This window comes from Impatiens glandulifera, chromosome 5 (assembly GCF_907164915.1).
Source record: "Impatiens glandulifera chromosome 5, dImpGla2.1, whole genome shotgun sequence".
Taxonomy (NCBI): domain Eukaryota; kingdom Viridiplantae; phylum Streptophyta; class Magnoliopsida; order Ericales; family Balsaminaceae; genus Impatiens; species Impatiens glandulifera.
Window position 1 is genome coordinate 12,236,631 of NC_061866.1, and position 24,037 is coordinate 12,260,667.

The following is a 24,037-nucleotide window of genomic DNA, read 5'->3' on the forward strand; positions in this document are numbered from 1 at the left end:
TCATCTTCGTTCAATCGACCCAAACAACTTGATTCCTATCACCTACCACTGTTGCACAAGTCTAAGCCCCGACCGCACGTGGATCTGGTTGCACCACTCCGATACACGAATAATAAATCTAACAAACTCTACGATAAATTTCTTTATTGAAAAAGAGTCATGTAATATGAGAATCATTTAAACATAACGACAAAAACATTACAAAAACTATGACATATTTCATCTCTCAATAAAGAGTCGTTTGTTTAGGAGGTACGTAGTGAGTAACAAATGAAAACTGAACAATATACTTGAGATTTAAGAATGATGTCCGATTTTAAACGTGTGATTGACGTTGGTTAACGAAACAATATAAGACAACGTTTCCTATTTAAAAAAACGTCTTAAATTAAAGTAAAATATCCTGCACGATAATTTACTATATAAATAAATAAATAAATATGAAACTTTGTAATAAAAATAATAAAGAAATTTGCTATCATGAAAAACAAGTTAGCTATCATCATGTGAGTTGGCCATATCACAAATCACAATCCCCTTTCCTATTTTCATCATTTGTAGTTAAGCCCTTCTTGACACATTACATGAGTGTCGTCGTTACAATATATCTGAATTCCGTCTTTACCTGTTATTCTCAACGGTTTTAGAGAGAGAAACCTAAGAAATTCAAATTTTCTCGACGCATCCATCTGAGAAGAAGGAGGGGAGAAGGAAGATTTCCCCTCTTCACATTCAATGAAGTTATGAATACATTAGGCTTTTGCATCACCAGACTCAAGACACTTTTCTTAAATCTTGTCTTCATGAGGTAAAAGTTTTTGTTTTCTGCGTTTATCTGTCGACTTTGCATTCCCTCTGAGACGTGTCTTAAACTGTCGACTTCCTCCATGATTCTGCAGAATTGAGCACATTGATTGTTAATGAACTAAGAGACCTCGAAACCTGAGTTTTAGGTTTCTTTTTGTCATTTACATTTAGATTATCGAAGAAATCGATCGTATTTGAAGGCCCGGGATCTAAATATAGGGTTTTTGGATGCGTGTTACTGGGGCAATGTCGTTTCAGCGACATTGTTCAAAGTTTCCAACAAAACATCAGTTTTTACAGGTGATTGAACAATTGTGATTTTGGTGTGAGAAATGATGCTTCCGATGTCGCCATCAACAGCAGCGAGGAGTTCTCTTGAGGAAATGTTGGACGCCCTCCGGAAGAGGGACGAGAATGAAAAGTCCAAGGACTTGCCGCCTGCCCTGCCCTCCCGACCATCCTCTAAGGCTCGCAGGCCATCTTCACGTTGGCAGTTACTGACAAATATGGAGGTGGATGTTGTTGCTGCAGCTGATGTTTCCAACACTTCGTCGTTACCTGAGAATAATCTTAATCATTCTACAACGAGGGCAGAGTCTAAAAGAAGACCACGAGCTGGTAGTTTTGGAGGTCAAAAGGATAAAGAGTTACCTGGGGAATCCCCTTATGTTCCCATGGCTGAGGAGAAGACAAAAGAAAAGATGCCCAAACAAATGGAGGTTCAAACTCTAGCCAATAATAACCATAATTCGTCTTCTAAATCAAGGGTTCAGGAATCTGAATGTGGTGACAACATTTGCTACTTCATTAAGAAGGTAGACTTTATTATTATCATCTTATGTTCTTTCGCCAGTTCTAGAGGTGATACATTATAGACGTTTTGCTAGTAACTAAAGAATGTGACCAGAGTATAATTCTCAACATTTTCAATTGGTTGCGTTCATGTACTATGGTTTTCATTCTTCTAAAGAATGTGACCAGAGTATAATTCTCAACATTTTCAATTGGTTGCGTTCATGTACTATGGTTTTCATTCTTTTTGAAACTAATAAAATCTTTTATTAAAAAAAATAATCCTTATGTTTACATATAGTTCTTTCACATGTACACTAAAAAATGGGAGGTATGGATTCAAATAGACAAATAGTTCCAGCCCTAGTCTCTCTCATGTATTGTGATTTTCTTAGTAAAGCATTTAAAATTTATTTTGTTAGTACTAGACTATGGTGATAAAGGCTTTAAAGATGAGATTTATTTATTTATTTCAGAAACTTCATGTTTGGGGGCGGCTTCCAAATAGGCGGTGGGAGTTGGGGCAGATAACATCAACCTTAGGGGAGAAGGCAGCCATTATGCTCTCAGATGGAACGGTGAGTCTTTTGATGCAGCTAGTCTTTATCATTGCTTTGAGTAGATGATCTAATAATATGTTTAACATTTTAGGTTGCTGAGGTGTTAAAAGCAGATCTTTTACCTGCAAATCCAGATATCCTTGAGGCTGTGGATGATCTTATACAACTCAGTTACTTGAATGAGCCATCAGTTCTACACAACCTACAGTGCAGATACTCTAAAGATATAATTTACGTATGTGTCACTAAAAACTCCTTATTTGGAATCATTATCTAAGCTTTATTTTTGCACATGCAATTGTTGGCTCCAGAGCAAAGCAGGATGTGTTTTGATAGCAATAAATCCCTTCAAAGATGTCAACTGCTATGGAAGTGACTTCATAACGGCATTCAGGGAGAAACTCTTTGAAAATCCACATGTTTATGCTATTGCAGATACGGCATACAATGAAATGATGAGAGGTGAGAATTAAATTAATCATGCTATGTGTGGAATTCATGCACTAATGCATCTCAAATGGGAACAGTATTTTGGCAGTTAAATTAGCTTCATTATGTAATCCTTTATCTTCATTTTAGTAAATCTTAGACCGAATGATAATTCACGTTTTTTTATCTATCCAATCTTTCATAAAATGATTTATATGAAAGTTGTCACTGCATCTTAGTGGGAGCCTTGTCCGTTTTTTTTTAATTAAGGAGAACTAGCATGACACCCCACAATCATGACCCTCCGCTTCCATTCAAAGTGCTTCCAGTGGGAATCGAACCCGTGACCTTTTGGTCCGACTCTATCCACTGGGCCACAATATCCGTTCTTCTTTCTAATAACCCCATTTGGAAACACCTATTCATCTGGAAAAATCGAGAAATAATTTTTGGATCTGAATCCAAAATGTGGCTTTGATTTTTGGATCCGAAAATATTTAATTTTGTGCTTACTCATTTAATTTTGCATGGTGCTAAGTCTTGGCAATCCGCTACATTTAAATTTTTTTTTATTCCTGGTGTTTCTGTATACGATGATTCATATATGCCTTTTATCATGTATTTATCTGAGTAATCTCCTCTATTGGTTTTTGGTTCTTGCAGATGGGATAAATCAATCAATTATCATCAGGTTAGTTGGAGAGTTAATATTTAATCTTCAATGGTTAAAATTCCTTTGTGACGCTATTATGCTGTTTTCATTTGTCTGTGAGTTTCTAGGCTAACTTTTTACATGTTGCGTAATCAAATAAAATAAGTTTCATAAGAGTTTTACCTTCATTCATCCTGTAGTGGGGAAAGTGGGGCTGGGAAAACTGAAACTGCGAAAGTTGCCATGCAATACTTGGCCGCCATTGGTGATGGAAATAGTGGAATTGAATCTGAAATCCTTCAAACAAGCAGTATTTTAGAAGCATTTGGGAATGCCAAAACTGTCAGAAATGACAACTCTAGCAGATTTGTGAGGCTTCTTTCTCTTCACACGTAAGATGTAATTGACATATTTACTCAAGACAATCCAATTAACCAATCTTTCTTACATGATGCAGGGGAAGTTAATTGAAATTCATTTTAGCGCTACAGGAAATATATGTGGAGCTCAAATACAAACTTGTAAGCTTATCTCATCTTAAAAGCTGACAGAATGAACCTTGACTATTGTTCTGAGTGCATTACTAACTTGATTTGTTCATCACTGAATACCACCTTGTTACCTACATTTTGACCGTCAGTTTTGCTCGAGAAGGTAATCACTTTTGACAGTTTTTTTTACCATTTATCTTGTATTTACATTACATATATGGCATGGAGTGCTAAAATTCTGTATCCTTCTTGAGCAGTCAAGGGTGGTTCAGCTAGCTCACCAAGAAAGGTCATACCACATCTTTTACCAACTGTGTGCTGGCGCTTCATCAGACCTCAAAGGTTGTTTTTCCGTGCTAGCAATTATCTTAGAGATGGATTGTGTGAATGGAATTGATTAGAAACTCAGTCTAGGCTTTAACCTTGAACTTAGAATAAAGTGCATGTAGAATTGATATAGTCTGTGCTGGAATTTTGTTAGAGTGATGAAGCTGTGTGTATGCGGATATCATACCAAACATTTGAATGATAATTTGACCTAATATGAAATGAGCTCTGGAATTGTGGGTGGGCCAACTTGATTCCCTACCTCCAAGTGAGATGGCCCACACCAAATATGGCCAAACGGTCATTTTTAGGCTCATTTAAGCTAAAATCAATCCAGGTTTCATTTTCTTTTAGAACTGAAAATCCCAAACCTGAAATCAAACACAGCCCATTCCCTAAAGTACAAATCTTCCTTAGCAGCTTAGCCGCCTCATCTATGCTGGTCGTTTTCAACAATACTGTATAAGATAATATATATGTAAGATATTATCACAATATTATAATTGTGATAATATCTTACATATATATTATCCTATATTCTAACAAATACAATGAGTGTACAATATATAGGTTATACAAAAGAATCTAACTAAATGGATTAGCAATTTTCTAGATAACCATAAATGAATCTTGCTTTGGAAGCAAACAACCCCCAATCACTTAAGATTTTCTAGTAGAGTTCAGTACCAACTACACACTCATTATATTATGTTGAATGATCAAGGGTATTGCAGTGTTCTAGCTAATATTGATCTTATGTTTAGTCACCCTACAACATTTTATTTGCTTAAATTTTTTTTGTTGCTGTGGCATTAACTATTTGATTAGAAACTTAATAGATCTATTCTGTCATAACATCTATCTGCATTACCTTGCAGCTCAATTGAACCTTAAAACAGCAAGCGAGTACAATTATCTGAATCAGAGTCAGTGCTTGAACATTGATGGCATTGATGATGCTCACAGTTTTAAAAGACTTTTGGTATGCTAAGAAAAAATAGATTTTCTGAATAAGTATATCTTGGCTTTTACTTATTTTCAAGCATTTCACAGGAAGCACTGCATACTGTCAAAATTTCAAAAGATGATCAAAAGCAATCCTTTGAAATGCTTGCCGCAGTATTGTGGCTGGGAAACATATCATTTCAAGTAGACAACGAAAATCATGCAGAGGTTGTGGCAGATGAAGGTAATGAGCCTGTTTATTTTATTTGATGTATTTTTTTTTTCTGATTAGCTAATGACAACCCATGTCATTACTTGTATTGTTTTTGTGTGGACGTTTCACCGCTGTTCATACATGTGGATTAATGAAAGTTTTATTCTTTCAATATTTTTAATATTATGGAATATGTAGCTTCTTATATCCCATAATATTAAAAATATTGAAAGAATAAAGTTTTCATTAATCCACATGTATGAACAGCGGTGAAAAGTCCACACAAAAACAATACAAGTAATGGCAAGGATTGTCATTAGCTAATCAGGCATATAGAGTCTGTAATGTGGTACCCTGCTGGTGAGTGATGTCACTGACATGGATCTTCATCTATAAATTATAGTTCTTTCTGCATGATGACCTTTTTTTTTCTGATCCGATGTGAAAACCTTTCATCTTCTTGGCAGCTGTTACCACTTCTGCTAGATTGTTGGGTTGCAGCAACCAGGACCTCATGGCAGCTTTATCTACCTACAGAATTCTAGCAGGGAAGGACATTGTTGCTAAAAAATTAACAATGCAGCAGGTTTGCTGACATTTTCTCTCTTCTTTTCCTTTTTTTTTTGTTTTGTTCTCCTTTCATTTCTACCGCTTGATTAAACAAATATTACTTTCAACAGTTAATTCTATTTCTACTCATAATCTAACTAACTAGTTCATCCAATGCATTCATAGTAATCTTGACACAGAAACTGTTATTGGTATAGGCAATTGACTCTAGAGATGCTTTAGCAAAATTCATATATGGAAGCTTGTTCGACTGGCTTGTTGAAGAAATGAACAAGTCACTCAAATTCGGAAAACAATATACGGGGAGATCCATAAGTATCCTAGATATCTATGGTTTTGAATCGCTCAAGGTTTGCACCATCTTTATACTGGTTTGTTAGGGAAAGTGGAAATTTTTTATATTGGTTATATTCTACAATTGCCAGTATGCTGAATCATCTTATATGTTATCCTTCTGATTTTCAGAAGAATAGCTTTGAACAATTGTGTATAAACTATGCAAATGAGAGGCTGCAGCAACATTTTACTCGACATCTGTTTAAACTAGAACAGGAGGTAAGAACTGCATTTTTTTTCAACTTTTCAAGAAAATCGATGCATTCTCATTGCTTGCTTGCATGATGTTCTTTGCTATAATTGCTTTGTGAAAGGAAAAGGAGAAACCCATTACCTTTTTGAAGATATTATTGATAGAGAAAGTGAGAGCAGACCTTTAGAATTGTCTATGATAATTGTATTGAATGATTTGCCCATGGTAGACTAGTATTAAATACAAAAAAAATATTTTCAGAAACGAAGGTGCTAAATATAATAAATCAAATAAAGTCAAACTAGTTTTAATTTGATTGACAATCAATCAATTAGCAAATCAATTATTTGATTTGATACCGATAACCTTCCATTGAATTGTTTGACTTTGGATAGATGATTTTCACACTCCACCTCAAGTTGGGTAGCACAGGTTATTACCCTAACTTGTTGTTTAGTCCTTCAAATGTAGGTCGCGGAGGCGCCTTTGTGAGTATGTCGACTATTTGGTGTTTAGATGGATGTATGGGAGTTCTATCGCCTTCGTTCACCACATTTTCGGTAATGAAGTGTGTCAATTTCCACGTGTTTCGTTTTGTTGCGGTGTACCAAATTTTAGGCTATAATCTTAGTTGCTTGATTGTCACATAGCAGCTTCAATGCATTTTCTGTGGAGAGTTCAAGCTCTTTGAGGATTCTTCTGTTACATTCATCGTATATTCTGAGTGCAAGTGGTTTTTATTCTTCTTTTTACCATTGATTGCATTCTGCTTCTGAACTACTTCTTCCACTGACTACTTTTGCTTCGCCATGTTACTAGGTTCCCCAATTACACATGTGGAATATGTGTAAACCTTCATTGTGTTCAGTTCTTAAATTTTTTTTTTTCCAAGACTACCCTTAATGTATATGAGAATTCTATACACGACATTCATGTGTTCTTCGGTGGAGTGATTCATGAATTGACTTACCATACCCACTGAGAATCCGATGTCAAGTCTCGTGTGATAAATACAATAGTTGATCTACTAGACAATTATATCTTCCTTTGTATTTAGGTGTTTGATCTTCTCTAGAGCTAATTTTGTTTATTGGATCCATGGGAGTATCTCTTCGCTTGCATCCGACTCTGAGCATCCCTGTTTCCTTTAGTAGGTCCAATGTATATTTCGTTGTGATAAGAAGCGTTGATTTGGCCAACTCCATTCCCAGAAAGATTTCTTGAGGTCTTTGATTTCAAATTCTTCGGTGAGAAGTCCTTTTAGATGTGCAATTTCAATTCATCGTCACCTGTAATACTAATATCACCGACATAGATAATAAGAATTGCGATTATGTTTTCAGTCGAGGTCCTTATGAATAGAGTATGTTCTGCTTGACACATTTTGTATGTGTTTGGTTAAGGATGTTGTAAACTTCTTGAACCATGCTCTGGGAGACTTTTTGAGGCCATACAATGATTTGTGTAATATGCATACCTTGTTTTGGATGTGGACCGATTCCTTGGAGAGATTCCATGTAAACTTCTTATTCCATGTCTCTATTCGAAAAGGCGTTTTTGACATTCAACTGGTGTAGTTGCCAATTGTTTTGGCGGTTAGACATAATAGAATTCTGTTAGTGTTCATCTTTGTTACTGTGATAAGCTATGAATTAGGATTCAATAATGTTTAGATCTAGGGCAGAACAGTACCTTAGCAAGAGATTGAGATTGGACAGGATGAGAAGAGATAAGGAGAGAATTTGTGATTACAGATTCTGCAATCAGATAGATGAGATTAGAATTGTAGAGGAGAATAGGAATTGTAGAGGAGAATAGGAATTGAGGAGAGAGAGTTATTACTAACCTTAGATTGAAATATTGATTGAATGAATTGCATTCTCAGATTGCTGCCTTCTTAATCATTCAAATGCTGTAACTTCTTTTCCCTCCAAATTTTCCCGCCAAAACCAATTACAGCTGTCCAATCAAACTTCTTTTCCCTCCAAAACCAATTACAGCTGTCCAATTCCAACTCCTTTTCCCTCCAAAACCAATTACAGCTGTCCAGCTACTAAAATATAAAATATTTACTGATAAAACAGTTTATTTGTAAAATAAATGCTGACAATTATATCTGTCAGCTTATTCTAGGGCTTACAGCCCTGAGAACTAGGGCTTACAGCCCTAATTCTCAATTCCTTTCGTAACATTAGCCTCTCCATCACATCTTGTTCGACCACGAACAAGCTGAGAATCAGAAGCAGTTTTCCCCACTGACAGCGCAAAATCGGGATAATGATCCATCAGCCAAGATTCTTCTTCCCATGTGGCATCATCATCGGAGGAATTAGACCATCTAATCAAGAATTGACCCATACTTATTCCTTCTTTCCACACCACTCTTTCATCCAGAATAGCCACTGGTTTTAAAGTATCATTAGTGCACAAGATTGGAATATGAGGAGTAGCCAAGACAGAACCTACTCTTTTCTTCAGCTGTGAAACATGTATAATATTGTGCATTCGTGCAGTTGAAGGAATGTCCAGCCTATATGCAACTTTTCCAATTTTTTCCACCACCAGAAAGGGTCCATAGAACTTTGGACTAAGTTTGTGCATTCTTCCTCGAATTGACAATTGTCGATATGGCTGTAATTTAACAAACACCCAATCCCCTACTTCATACACACAGTCCACCCGTTTTTTGTCAGCTTGTTGTTTCATGCGGTTTTGGGCTCTTTGAAGATGAAATTTCAGCAACTTAAGGGCTTCTTCCCTAGCAGATAGGCTACGATCAACTGCTTCTACTTTTGAATCCCCGGCCAGATAAGGATAATGGATTGGTGGAGGTTGACCATATACAATCTCATACGGTGATGATAAAGCTGCCGAATGAAAGTTGGTATTGTACCACCATTCTGCTAAAGAAAGCCAATTAACCCATGACTTAGGCTTTTGACCAGCCATACAACGTAAATATGTTTCCAAACTACGGTTGACTACCTCAGTTTGACCATCAGTTTGTGGATGATATGCCGATGACATGGCTTGTTGAATGCCCTGCAGCTTACATAATTCTCTCCAAAATGTACTTACAAAGATCTTGTCTCTATCACTAACAATAGTTAAGGGCATACCATGGAGTTTAAAAATATTGTCAAGGAATACCTGAGCAATTGTACTTGCTGAATATGGATGTCGAAGACTGATAAAATGTGCCATCTTCGAAAGTCTGTCTACTACCACCAAAATTGCCGAGTACCCATTAGATTTAGGCAAACCCTCAATGAAATCCATAGATATGTCTGTCCAGATTGACTTAGGAATAGACAAAGGTTGCAGCAAACCTTTGTAACCTTGAGTTTCCCATTTTTGTTGTTGGCAAACATCACAATTTCTTACAAATTCTCGGACATCCCGTTCCAATCCTCGCCAATGATAAGCTTGTCGAAGTTTTTGATATGTGACCATCACCCCCGAATGTCCACCCACCGCTGAATTGTGCATTGTAGAAATTACATAGTTTCTCAACCCTTGGTCAGCACCTACTACAATTCTTCCTTCCTTTCTCAATTGTTGATTAATGAAGGTGAAACCTGCCACCCCTGAAGCATCTCTTTCCAATGTGAGTATAATCTTTTTCAAATTCTCATCATTCTCCCATGATTGTATGATTCTCTTCATTAAGACTGATGAAAATTCAGAAATAGCAGAACATGATCCTTCCGACGAAATTCTGGATAAAGCGTCTGCTGCCAGGTTCTCTTTACCCTTCTTGTATTGGACAGAAAATTCAAACCCCACCAGCTTGTATAGCCACTTCTCCTGGCTTGGATGTTTTATCTTCTGTTCTAGCAAATGTTTAAGTGATTCATGGTCTGTCTTAATCACAAATGGTTTGAATTGTAAGTAGCATCTCCACTTTTTAATGGCATGTAGTACAGCTAACATTTCTCGTTCATATGCTGATAGAGCTTGTAATTTTGGTCCCAAACCTTTGCTGATGAATGCAATCGGATGTCCTTGTTGTGTCAAAACTGCCCCCATTCCTGTCATACTTGCATCTGTTTCAATTACAAATTCATCTTCAAAATTTGGTAGCTTAAGTACTGGAGGTCTGGTCATCACTTCCTTGAGTCTTTCAAAAGCTACTGTAGCTGCATCATTCCATTCGAACTTTCCCTTTTTTAACAGTTTTGTCAATGGCCCCACAATTGACCCATAATCTCTAATAAACCGTCGGTAGTAACCAGTCAATCCTAGAAAACCTCTTAACTGCTTCAAATTATTCGGTTCTGGCCATTCCTTGATAGCGGTAATTTTGGACATATCTACTGCTACTCCTCTTTGTGATATCACATGCCCCAGATAATCAATTTCCAGACAAGCGAAAGCGCATTTTGAATACTTAAGCACCAGCTGATGTTGTCTTAGTTGACCAAAAACCAATCTTAGATGTTTGATATGATCATTCCAGCTTTTACTATAGATAAGAATGTCATCAAAAAATACTAACACAAACTTTCTAAGATGAGGTTTAAAAATATCGTTCATCATCCTCTGAAATGTCGATGGGGCATTGGTTAGCCCAAAAGGCATCACCACAAACTCATAATGTCCTTCATGCGTTTTGAAAGCTGTTTTACAAATATCTTCTTCATTCATCCGTACTTGATGATAGCCCGAACGCAAATCAAGTTTAGAAAAAATAGAGCTACCATACAGTTCATCCATTAACTCTTCGATCAAAGGAATAGGAAACTTATCTTTAATGGTCTCTTCATTCAGCTTTCTATAGTCAATGCATAATCTCCAGGTTTGATCCTTCTTTTTAACAAGCACGACTGGTGATGAAAAGGGACTATAACTCTTCCTGATTATTCCCGCGTCGAGCATTTCCTTCACCATGTTTTCCATTTCATCCTTTTGTAGAACCGGATACCGGTAAGGCCTCAAGCTTACTGTCTTTGCTCCTTCCTTTAAACGTATCTGATGATCATAACTTCTAATTGGAGGTAACGTTGTCGGCTCCTGAAACAAGTCTTCAAATTCCATTAACAGATTTTTCAGTTGGTCCTCCACATCTTTCTCAGGTAAGGAAGCTACGATAGAGTATAATTCTGTTGGATTCATCTCGTCCTCCCTGATAGTAAGAACTGCTACTTCAGCTCCCTTTTTAACTGTCTTTTTCAGCATGTTGCCATCTAACAGTTCTACCTTCCTTGTAGTGTCACCCTTCAGTTTTACCACTTTTCCCAAATACTCAAAACTCATTAACAATTCTTTGAAGTTCCAACTTATACCATTAAGAGTTGATAACCATTCCACTCCAAGAATGATATCATATTTTGGAATTGATAATACTCTGGCATTTATAACGAACTCAGCCCCTTGAGAAGACCATTTAAGACCAACGCATTCACTGTTGCTCATTAACCGATGTCCACTTGCCACTGTTACCATTAGTTGTTCAGCAGCAGTCTTTACAAACTCAGTATTACGAAGTACCCGAGGGTTCACAAAATTATGAGTGCTACCCGAATCTATCAGCATATACACACTGTTTTTTCCCACAGTACCCTTAACCTTCATGGTTTCAAAGTTCTGACATCCTTTTATGTTAAACAAAGGTGTTTCTTCCAGAATTTCTTCATTTCCGTATTCAGCTACCTCCTCCAATTGTACATCCCTTTCACATACATCAATATTCATAATAATTGGGCCAGTTTTACACCTGTGTCCATACTCCCATTTTTCTTCACAATTAAAACATTGATTCCGCCTTCTTCGTTCCATACTCCCATTTTTCTTCACAATTAAAACATTGATTCCGCCTTCTTCGTTCATCCATGGTTTTCTGATCCAAATTAGTCCTCCTAGGATTCTGACCGATTGCTACAGGTTTATGAATTTCACTACTACTGCTCGAAGTACCAGAATATTGCGTACCTGGTCTAAGGGAGACTCCACTGCTGTTATTTCTATTGCCAAATGTAGGTTGTCTCGGTGTAGGCAAAAGTGGATTTCCTTTATTAGATAAGTAGCCTCTTCGCGCCAATGATTCACAGAATGCATCTTGTAATTTCTGATTAGTCCTTTCCTGCAGCTTGGCCATGCCCATAGCTTCTGATAAAGAATTTGGTTTCTGAATTCTAATAGGATTAGCTATTTCTTCTTTTAAACCATTCAGGTAGCCTTTAATAGAGTATTCTTCAGTTAGATGAGGGAGTTTATAGATCACATCCAGATAACTCTTACCATACTCCTTAACTGTTGTTGTTTGCTTGAGATCCTTTCATTCGTCTAAAGGATCATCGAATTCGCTTGGACCAAACTCTTTTAGGACCAACATTTTTAACTCTGTCCAAGTCATAGCTCGTCCAGGTAGCCGGTGTTGTAGATGCGAGCTAAACCAGCAGCGAGCTCGTCCATACAGGTGTGCACAGGCATACTCCAGTTTAAATTCTTCTAGCGTTCGATCTACTTGGAAAAACATCTCTACTCCATAGATCCAGTCATCTACCTCATCGCCGTTAAACTTTGGGAAATCCATCTTCGAAAGTCTCGTTGGCGGTTGGTACATATGATCCCGATAGTCCCGATCACCATTCCGATTTCTCGCTTCCTCAGCTCGCCTACGATCTGGAAAATTGTCGCCTCGAAAGTCTCTTTCCTCTGCACCTCCTGGTTCACGGTTATTGCTACCTGATGCTGGAGTTAAACGTCTAATTGCCACATCCATGGAAGCCATCAGTGCTTCAATCCGATCAAAACGAGCATCCTGTGCCGATAATCTTTCGTCCTGTGCCTGAGTACGACTTCGAATTTCATTCAATTCCGTTTCCATACGCGTTTCCACCATAATGCCAAGAAAGGTGCTCTGATACCAGTGATAAGCTATGAATTAGGATTCAGTAATGTTTAGATCTAGGGCAGAACAGTACCTTAGCAAGAGATTGAGATTGGACAGGATGAGAAGAGATAAGGAGAGAATTTGTGATTACAGATTCTGCAATCAGATAGATGAGATTAGAATTGTAGAGGAGAATAGGAATTGTAGAGGAGAATAGGAATTGAGGAGAGAGAGTTATTACTAACCTTAGATTGAAATATTGATTGAATGAATTGCATTCTCAGATTGCTGCCTTCTTAATCATTCAAATGCTGTAACTTCTTTTCCCTCCAAATTTTCCCGCCAAAACCAATTACAGCTGTCCAATCAAACTTCTTTTTCCTCCAAAACCAATTACAGCTGTCCAATTCCAACTCCTTTTCCCTCCAAAACCAATTACAGCTGTCCAGCTACTAAAATATAAAATATTTACTGATAAAACAGCTTATTTGTAAAATAAATGCTGACAATTATATCTGTCAGCTTATTCTAGGGCTTACAGCCCTGAGAACTAGGGCTTACAGCCCTAATTCTCAATTCCTTTCGTAACATACTGCTGCACAGGTTTCTTGATAATTGATCCCATATGATTAAGTAAAGCCTTTTTCTACTAGTCGAGCCTTTAATCGTTCAATAATCTCCTTTCATTTTTGTTTCACTTTGAATATCCACTTGCATCCAATTTCCTTCTTTTCCTTTTGGTAGATTGCACAAGGACCATGTGTCATTTTTCGGTAGTGCATTTATCTCCTTGTTGACTTCCTTTTTCCACTCCTTGTTCTTGAGTGTTTCATTTATGTTGTTTGGAACTTGAATGTCTTCGAACGAAGCAACACAGGTACGGTATTCTGATGACAGCCTTTATATGAAATAAAGTTGAAAATCGGGTGCTTTGTGTATGCTGTAGTCCCTTTTCATAAAGCAATGGGTTAACTTTAATCAAAAGGTAAATTAGATACATGATTTGGAGTTATACCTGTATGATTATTTGTAGGGCTTGGGAATCAGAACTGAAGGTGTTGTTTTTTTTCGTTTAGTGTATATACAAAATTCATTGTAGGTGGTAGGGTAAGCTCGGATTAAATGAGTTCGACTAGTGGTTCGATTGGAGTTTCGATGGGTTCAATGAGAGAGGTGAGGGCTCGAATTGGATGGGCTCAATTAGAGGAAAGGTTTTATGTGAATATTTATTCTCAATCTCCCCTTGAATGTCGAAGTAGTATGATTGATTTTTAAAGAAGGTAACATCTATGGAGTGGTATATTTTCTTTGTGATTGGTGAATAGCATTTGTAACTCTTTTGAGTGGGTGAGAATAGCCGAGAAAAAGGCATTTTGTGGAACGAGGATTAAGCTTTCTTCGGAATTGTTGATGAATGTGGACAAATGAGGTACAACCAAAGATTTGGGAGATTTTTTTATATGACTTTAGTGTATGAGAATGAGTGGATAAGTCTTTGGGCCAGACTTTCGAAGTTTAGAATGTGTGATGAAATTCAATTTATGAGATAAGTTGTTGATTGGGAGATTTTGTGATATGATTTTAGTGTATGAGAATGAGTGGATAAGTCTTTGGGCCAGACTTTCGAAGTTTAGAATGTGAGATGAAATTCAATTTATGAGATAAGTTGTTGATTGGGAGATTTTGTGATATGATTTTAGTGTATGAGAATGTGTGGATAAGTCTTTGGGCCAGACTTTCGAAGTAGAATGTGAGATGAAATTCAATTTATGAGATAAGTTGTTGATTGGGAGATTTTGTGATATGATTTTAGTGTATGAGAATGAGTGGACAAGTCTTTGGGCCGGACTTTCGAAGTTTAGAATGCGAGATGAAATTCAATTTATGAGATAAGTTGTTGATACGACATCGCACCAAAAGATTTTTGGAACATTTGAAGTAAACATTCGTGATCGAGTCAAATTTTACAAGATGTTGATTTTTCGGCAATTTCATTTTGTTTTGGGGTATAACACAAGAACTATCAAGACCTAATATGTATGATTCCTTTGCAATTTAAAAATGTTGCGAGATTAGTGGCGTTATCAACTTTTAGAATTGGGATAGAGGCTTGAAATTGGTTTTGAATCATGGTACAATATTTTTTTCATTAGAAAAAGTCTAGTAAGGCGTCTGATCATTGACAAAGGTTATGAACCATCCATTTCCTGAGAGAGTTTTGACCTTATATGGTCCCCATATGTCGCTATGAATTAACGTGAAAGGTTTGGTTGTTTGTAGCATATTTTTGGTAGGAAGTGCGAGTGTTCTTAGAAAGTTGGCACGTTTCACATTGATATGAACCAACACTTTTATTGATAAAAAGATCAGGAAACAATTTCAATAGGTGAAGTTTGGGTGATCCAAACGTTACAACATAATTACATTATTGGAATAGAAATGACAGCTAGAAGGGATTGAAAATTTGTGCATAATATAAAGACCGGAGTGTAGCTCAACTTTGCCAATCATTATACCCTTGAGAATTAAACTCAACACTAAATTTTAAATTACTAGTCAATCTACCAATAGATAATAAATTGCAATATAATGTAGGAGCATATAGAACTTTTTAAAAAATGATTCGGAGTTATTTTGATGGAGTCACCACCAACAATTTTTGCGGATGATCCGTTTGCAACAAGTATATTTCTATTTCCCAGGCCTGGGGAATAATTGTGCAATAATGAAATATCAAATGAGGCAATGAGAGAAGACATGATGAGGATTTGCAAAGGAGGGTTGGAGACGTTCTTTTGTGAAGCAGTGCTCAGCGGTGAGGGAATGATCGGTTGTGAAGAAGATTGTTGGACAAGATCAATTGCTGAAGAAGAGATTCGCCTAACTATTGCTGGATTCTCGCTGCCATTGACTTCAGCAAGTGGCGATTATTTGCGCTAGAGTGTCGTTAGCAAGAGGTGATGGATGATTTGTTCTTTCTGGAAAATAATGCTATGATAGCATGAAGATATTACTTATAGAGAAATTAAGAATAAATCTTTAGAATTGTCTGTGATAATTGTATTGAATGATTTGTAAATGATAGTCTAGTATTTAATCCAAAATAATAACCGATAAAAACAATAAATCAAATAAAATCATTTTTAACTTGATTGACAATCAACAAAACTTCAATTGATTTGCTACCGTTAACCTTCCTTTCACTGAATTTTACTTTGGAGAGATGATTTCTGCACTTTTAGAGATACAAATCAGATATTTTTTTAGATCATAATTCAGATTATAGTGTATTTTTTGTTACTTTAGTTCGTGTACAAATTACTTTCTAGAGATACAAATCATAGTAACGTCTCTGGTTTCATCGAATAGAGATTTTGCTCGATATTATGATCAAAATCATTATGATTTTTTATAAACTTATTTATTTTAGATTTATTATTATAACAAACAACCCAATATGCTGCACTTAGTATGGAGGATATATATGGCTCTTTTTCTTAAACGGATGTGAACATAGTGCGCTTATAAGACTCATTGCAGGAAATCCTTGTGGCTTAATTCAATCTAAAGCTTCCATTGTTTTTTTATCCTGTTCAAACAGTCAATTTAATTTGGAAATCTTCTTCAGCCTTTAGGAGAATTATACAGAGATTTATGTTATTTATACTCTCTCAGGAGTACGATTTTGAAGGAATTGACTGGACAAAAGTTGCTTTTGTTGACAATCAGGAATGTTTGGATCTCTTTGAGAAGGTATTTCTTTCATTCTTTCTGCTCTTGTTGTAGATTGAGTTGTGTAGTTTTATTGTTGACATGAAAGACAGCTTCTTTTAAGTTTGGTAACTTCCATAATATACTTCAAGCTTTGTTTTTGACAAAAAAAATGCAACTGTCAAAGACAACAAATTAGATTTTCAATTTCGCTTTCAATTATCATCCTATATAGTTTGCTGCAAAATGGATATGACTTTGACGGTCTCACTGTTTTTGATTTACAGAAACCAATTGGCTTGTTGTCTTTGTTGGATGAGGAATCAAAATTTCCCAAAGCTACTGATCTAACGTTTGGCAACAAGCTCAAACAACACCTAAGCAACAATCCTCACTTCAAAGGAGAAAGAAGCAGTGCTTTTGTCATTCGCCATTATGCTGGAGAGGTAAATGCTATTTTGTCACAACCACGATTCCATTGAAAAATCACCAAAGTGAAAAATCACCAACACATATACAAAGACTAAGCAAATACTTAGCCTTCCTTGCAAAATAAACACATATATGATGGCTCATAATTCATGGCCATGTAAACCCAGAACAAACCAATCAGGGAACAACAAATGAACAAAAGCAAGTTTCGAAACAAATTCAAACACCAGACAAAGACAAGAAAGGCAAACAAATACTGAACAGTCAAAAAAGATGGATCCTTTATCTCATTCAAGATATTTAAAATCCTTGTTTCCTTTATCCATTCAACATATTTACATCCATTACAAACATCTTATTTATACTAAATAATAATAACTGAAAAATAAGTACTAAATATAAATAACGATACGGCAATACGTGTATCGGGTACGGCAAAACACGTATCGTTGACTTTTCGTAGGGTTGACCAATCCGATACGGTTTGGATACGTTTTTGGATACATTTTTGGTAAAAATTTTAAAAAAGAAGTTAAGTATCAAAATAAATAAAAAATATAATTTGAAGGACTTCAATATTTGACCTAATTAAAACCTTTTATCCTTGCCGCCTTAAGTTAAACCGTAATCCATTTTCTTACCTTCTCCCTTTCATAAACATCCATTATAATGGATATTATGAAAAATAAATATGAGTTTCTATTTTGTTTATTTCAATATTAAATTTATATAAATATTATATATATAATTTGTGTATCCTAAACGTATCGTATCCTATATTTTCAAAAAATTTCGTATCCCCGTATCGCATTCGATACGTTACCCGTATCCGTATCCGTGCAACATAGCCCGTATCCGTATCCGTGCAACATAGACTACTACTAATTTAACTAAAACTGTTGATAATTTCCTAAACAATAATCATAATAATCGACTAGCCTATTAGACATATCACTTTAATACCATATTATAAAAGCAGGTATTAAACACATTATTCCTAATTGGGACAATGTTGTGTCCAATTTCTCTAAAGCCACGTTGAATTTCTCTTGTATTGATAAAATTGAAAATTAAGTGTTGAATACTGAATTCTAATGTCGAATGAATTAAGTGTGAAATATATATATTAAATAAGCCAAATGAAAATATTTAAATTTGTAGTACTTGATTTGATAAATATGAACTGATATCGGAAAAGTTATTAAAGACTATTTGACCCTTATAACAATGTAATTTTAACACACTAGAGTAAATCAAGTGACAATAGTCTTGTTTAAGAGACCAAAGGTCTCGGATTCGATTGCCCCTATGAACGCCTTAAGTTGAAGTTGGGGTAATGAATGTGAGTGGATGTGCTAGCTAAATTAAACTTAGTTTGATTAATTTTTAAGATTAAACTAAGTTTGATTAATTTTTAAGAGTTAAAGTTTCTCTTGGACGCTTTTACTATATTACCAAGTTAAGTCTCAATAGTTATGTCGAAAAATTACTGAAAAACTATTTTAACCTTATCATAACATAATTTGATTAATTTATGGAGTTAAAGTAGTCTTGATATGCTCTTACTGTATTACTGAGTCATTCGTAACGTGCCGAATTAAATTAGACTTTCTAGCTTACTTTTTTAGTTTAATTTTGAGTCGAATTTAAATAATTAACTGATTTTATTCTTAAATTAAGTGATAAGATGTGTTATCAAATACTGTGGTTAAACCCACTAAGGTAACTCAAGTGGTAAGTGTGGTTCCTAAGAGACCAAATGTCACGGGTTCGATTCTCACTTAAAACGCCTTAAGTTGAAATGGAGGTCATGACTGTGGGGGTAAAATGTCAGCTTCCAACAATAAAAAAAAAAAAAAAATACTGTGATTACACACTATTTTTTATGCATGACTTTTGTTTTTCACAGTTATGTAAGCCACTCCTGAAAGTGTAAATTTCTCTAGGTTCTATATGACACAAATGGATTCTTGGAGAAAAATAGAGACCCACTGCACTCGGATATCCTCCAACTGCTCTCATCATGTGGCAACCGACTTCCTCAACTGTTCGGTTCTTGTATCCTTAACCATCAACAAAAACCGGATACTTCTATGTCCCATATAGGTTTGATTGATCCCCAGAAGCAAAGTGTAGGAACAAAATTTAAGGTAATGATTCAGTAATTCATCTGTGTTCAAATTCTAGTTAAAGTCTCATTAGATATCTTTGAAAATAGAATACAATTAGCTAAATCTCTAATGAAGGAACGATGGGGGATAAAAAGAGTATTTAACTTGGGTATTTATTTATCTCAACTTCTTCGCTGAATCATGGCTGTAAACATTTTCTTTGTCAACTGTAGAATCAATTATTCAAATTAATGCAACAATTAGAGGGCTCCACGCCACATTTTATTCGATGCATAAAACCCAACAATAAGAAGCTATCAGGAGTGTATGAGAAGGACCTTGTCTTAGAGCAACTTCGATATGGTGGAATTCTGGAGGTTGTCCGCATCTCTAGATATGGATATCCTACTCGAGTGACGCATCAAGAATTTGCGAGAAGGTGGAGAAATGCTATTTATTTCATATTTGATAGCTATTTTTTGTTTTTGTTTTCAGGCCAACTTTAATGAACCTCTAAAAGAATCTTCAATGTTTGTAATGGTTTAGGTATGCTTTCCTGCTTCCTGATGACTATGCTGGTGAAGATCCATTGAGCACATCAATTGCCATTCTGCAGCAATTTGACATCCTACCTGAGATGTATCAAGTTGGTTATACAAAGCTATATTTCAGAACAGGACAGGTCAGTTTTAACAGTCTTTAATGCTTATTTTTGTATTTAGTACCCTGATTAAGATAATAAATGGCTCTGGTTTGCAAGAACTAATCTTTAAAGCTGTTTTCTTATCCTGTTGGTTTTCAATAGATATCTGCGATAGAGGATACAAGGAAACAACTATTGCAAGGGACTCTGAAGATGCAGAAACGATTTCGTGGTCACAGGGCTCGTCGTCACTTCAGTGAACTGAAAAAAGGAGTAATAACAATGCAATCATGTGAGTTTTACATACTATATTGTATTGTGTTACACATCGGGTTTATATTTTCAGTCATTAAAATATTCCTCCCTAAACCAGTACGTACACCTGGCAGTTACATTATTGTTGGAGTATCAGTTACCTATAACTTCATATAAATTTATGCCCTTATACTATGTTACGCAGTTATTCGCAGCGAAAATGCTAGACGGGAGTGGGTTGTATTGACAAAACTGAAACAGAAGGCTGCTCAGAAAATAATTGATGATAGAATTTCTGCGATTACTCTTGTACAATCTGGTACTTTTTTTGTGGTACTATTCCCATAAATCTTCTATTTATACTAGAGGAAGTTTTTCACTTCATAATCTCTTTCCATGTGCAGTTATTCGTGGCTGGCTGACTAGAAAGCATGTTGGCGATCTGCAGAACTTGAAATCAATCAATCCAGATACTAATAAGCAAACACTGAGGAAGAATTCAGAGGCTAAGGTTTTATATATGAAAAGTGTTACTTTAATTCACAGAAATGGAATAGATTATTTTCTATTTGGCATTTTGCATTTCTGGAGTTTGTGTTCCAATCAATTTGACGACTTCACATCATTTAATCCTTTTGTTCAGAAACAAATAAAACAAATAAAATTACGATATAGTTAGTATAAGTTCTTATACAAATAAAATTATTTTGGATTTACTGCCTAGGATTCTCTCTTAAGAAAGAATTTCTTAATTTCCATTACACCGTTTTCGATTTAATTTCGATATAGTTAGTATAAGTTCTTATACAAATAAAATTATTTTGGTTTTACCGCCTAGGATTCTCTCTAAAGAAAGAAATTCTAAAATCTGGAAAATCTCTTCTTTTTTGTAATGGAAGAATTGGAAATTTTAAGAATTGATATATATATTTATAGTTATTGCTCTGATGGATGTGGATGTTGAACAGGTGGCAACACAGGAGCTTATTCAGGTGCCCCCTTCTGTACTTGAAATGCTCCATAAACGGGTTTCAGAGGCAGAAGCAACCGTTGCACAAAAAGAACATGAAAACGTTGAATTAAAGAGACATTTGCAGCAATATGAATCCAAATGGTTAGATTATGAGTCAAAAATGAATGCAATGGAGGAGAAATGGAAAAGGCAGATGGAAGCATTGCAGGTAAGGTTCCAGGGAAGTCTAATTTCATGCTTGAATCTCACCTTTGACAATTTGAATTAAGAAGATTCATAGGGTACACTAAAATTGTCTTAATAATTTGAATGTACAAAACCCTATGTGACCGGCAGAATAACATAGTGGGATGCTAAAATAATTTTGATAAATTTCACTGTCTGTTGCATATACAAGACTGGTGTTCACTGCCTTTACATGGGAAATGAAACAAGATGTTGGCTTCATTTCAAAACACTCTTGTATATGGATTCAGATATGGCTGAAAACCCGCCAGTGAATATATGGATACACATCCAAATATGTTTGGTATGAAAATTTTGCAACCTTCAAATGCCACTCGCCGACGATCCAATTGTTCGATTACCTTGAAAATTGTACGGTCTGTAGATGTCTCCAAGACAAGACTTCTGAGCCCTCACCAAGTCCATTTGGACAATTTATCAGATCTAGGTCGTACTAAGTTGAGATATAACCTTTTTTAAATAGAATTTCACTCGGATCCACACCAACATGAGAAATTTGGATGAAAATATGTTTACAAATGAATCCAAGTTGAAGTGGAAAAAATCTTGTGCACGAGACCAAAGATGTAGATCTAAGTATCTTGATCTAGGTTGTACTAAGTTGAGATACACACCTTTTTCAAATCATATCTCACTCGGATCCACACCCATACGAGAAATTGTGATGAAAAGTTGTTTACAAAATGAATCCAAGTTTAAGTGGAAAGAGTCTTGCCTAAGGAAAAAGATAAAAGGTCTCATGTTCGATTCTAACTATGCACGCCTTGATTGGAAGTGGGAGGTTATGAATGGGGTGGGCAGGGGCGGAGTCTTGCTAACTTTCTCTAGGGAATAAATCCTAGTTTAAAAAGAACAAAATATAAAGAGAATTCAAATATCCCTTTGAATTCAGATTCATATTAGAAACCGTCAATAAGTTGATAAATTTGTGTGTGACTGATCTCATCTGAATCCAAGAGAAAATTGATTTTAAAGAAATTCATTAACAATTTCTCATTGAATTCAGATTCAGATCTAGAAAATATTTCCAAATTAAACATATTTTTCTGAACAATTCAGGTCAATCTTGATGAAGCAAGGAAGACACTATCAGGCGAAAACACCACATCCAATCAACAACAATCTGGAAGGAGAGATATATCACCCTACGATTCCGAGGATGGTATGTCAATGGGGCCTCCTACCCCATTACCGGGTACCCCTGTAAATAACTCCAATATTTCTTCACGAGAGCCAAATGGTAGTGGCGCATTTGGTAACATGGAAATGGAGTTTGAGCAACAAAGACATAACTTTGAGGATGAAGCCAAGGCTATAAACAACAACATGGCATCAAGGCATCCAGATGATGAATTCCGAAAACTGAAACTGAGGTTTGAAATGTGGAAGAAGGATTACAAGACCCGGTTAAAAGAAACTAAAGTAAAATTCCATAGAGTAGCTCACTCTGATACAGAAAAAGGTAGGAGAAAATGGTGGAAGAGAAGCAAATGATTCTCGTCTGGAAATCAAAGGGGAGCTCGGATCTGAGTTAAAAAGGTAAAAAACGCAGGAAACTCTTCTGCTTGCAGGATTTCAACAGTTTGTTGAGTTAATGAGAGATGCTAAAAAGATGGAAGAGTAATCTGAATTTGTTCTTCTAAGTATAATATATGTACAATCTGAGATGTACTGTTGTAGTATACTAAAGAAAGCACTCTTCTGTAAATGAAAACCTCAATTTCAGCTTTCAGCTGCAATCCATGAAGTTATTAATATAGTCATATCTTTTATTGTACAAGGAATAATTCTACTTGTTTTTCATCTCTTACTTTCCTGTTCTAGAAACATTGTAAAAAGAACATGAAATTAGATTTGGGGTAAAATCGGACCCATTGCATAGCAGAGTATTTGCAGTTTTTTGCCTCTAAAATTGGAAGTCATTCCCTCGAAAAGTTTATTTATTTGTTCGGAGGTTATTCATGGAGGTATTTTTACTTTCGACAAGCTTAAATAAAAAGAATAAAAGGATTTTCCCTTATTAACCGATGCAGTCTAATCATATTATTCTTCATTGTTGGACGGCTCCATTTGGGTCCTTCAGAACGTTATCAATATTCATGTGTCATGTCTCCTAATATTAACATTATGAATTTTTGGGACCAATGAACCTCGAGATGCTCGAGAAGACTTATTAGTAATGAATGGAAGTGCGTCCCACTTATTATGTGGTGGATAATATGAAAATATCGAAATAAGAGAAATTTTCAAGAAAATAGTTTTTGGGCTATTAAGATTAAATGTTTTCTTTTTCAAACTTTCGCATCAATCAAGAAGAAGGGGATGTACGTGGATGAGACTATCTCAAGCTTATTAGAATCTAAATTAAATATTTTTTTGATTTTTTTTCTTTTTTCACTATTTTTTCTTTAATAGCTCATTATTTAGGAACATTTCTTGCGTTTTACTCTTAATTTCAATAAAAGTTTTAACCTAAAAAAAGAGTATTTACGATATACAACTAATTCATGATGCA

The 24,037-nt window shown here is 35.6% G+C and overlaps 1 protein-coding gene across 2 annotated transcripts; it reads left to right on the forward strand.

Annotated features, from left to right (window-relative positions):
• The first annotated feature begins 592 nt into the window (after window positions 1-592).
• On the forward strand, window positions 593-23,302 carry LOC124937638 (myosin-2-like). Of its 2 annotated transcripts, XM_047477934.1 has the most exons (25): window positions 593-808; window positions 900-1,622; window positions 2,076-2,177; window positions 2,251-2,394; window positions 2,471-2,621; window positions 3,252-3,279; window positions 3,441-3,609; window positions 3,698-3,761; window positions 3,881-3,894; window positions 3,989-4,073; window positions 4,937-5,040; window positions 5,112-5,247; window positions 5,685-5,803; window positions 5,985-6,137; window positions 6,253-6,342; window positions 16,827-16,904; window positions 17,150-17,308; window positions 19,241-19,444; window positions 19,639-19,844; window positions 19,952-20,087; window positions 20,211-20,340; window positions 20,509-20,622; window positions 20,708-20,814; window positions 21,272-21,484; window positions 22,582-23,302. In XM_047477934.1, the coding sequence occupies exons 2-25, from the start codon at window positions 1,140-1,142 to the stop codon at window positions 23,014-23,016; spliced, it is 3,624 nt and encodes a 1,207-aa protein (XP_047333890.1). In that variant the 5' UTR covers window positions 593-808; window positions 900-1,139; the 3' UTR covers window positions 23,017-23,302. The 2 variants fall into 2 exon arrangements, with proteins under 2 accessions (XP_047333890.1, XP_047333889.1); XM_047477933.1 differs by having other exon boundaries at window positions 593-1,622.
• The last annotated feature ends 735 nt before the right edge of the window (window positions 23,303-24,037 follow it).

What these genes read in the sequence shown, in the direction of transcription:
- LOC124937638 (XM_047477933.1), top strand. Translation starts at nt 1,140, where the DNA reads ATGATGCTTCCGATGTCGCCATCAACAGCAGCGAGGAGTTCTCTTGAG. An exon ending in ATACAATGAAATGATGAGAG is followed by an intron (nt 2,622 to 3,251) that starts GTGAGAATTAAA and finishes TGGTTCTTGCAG; the next exon opens with ATGGGATAAATCAATCAATT. An exon ending in GATTACTCTTGTACAATCTG is followed by an intron (nt 20,623 to 20,707) that starts GTACTTTTTTTG and finishes TTCCATGTGCAG; the next exon opens with TTATTCGTGGCTGGCTGACT.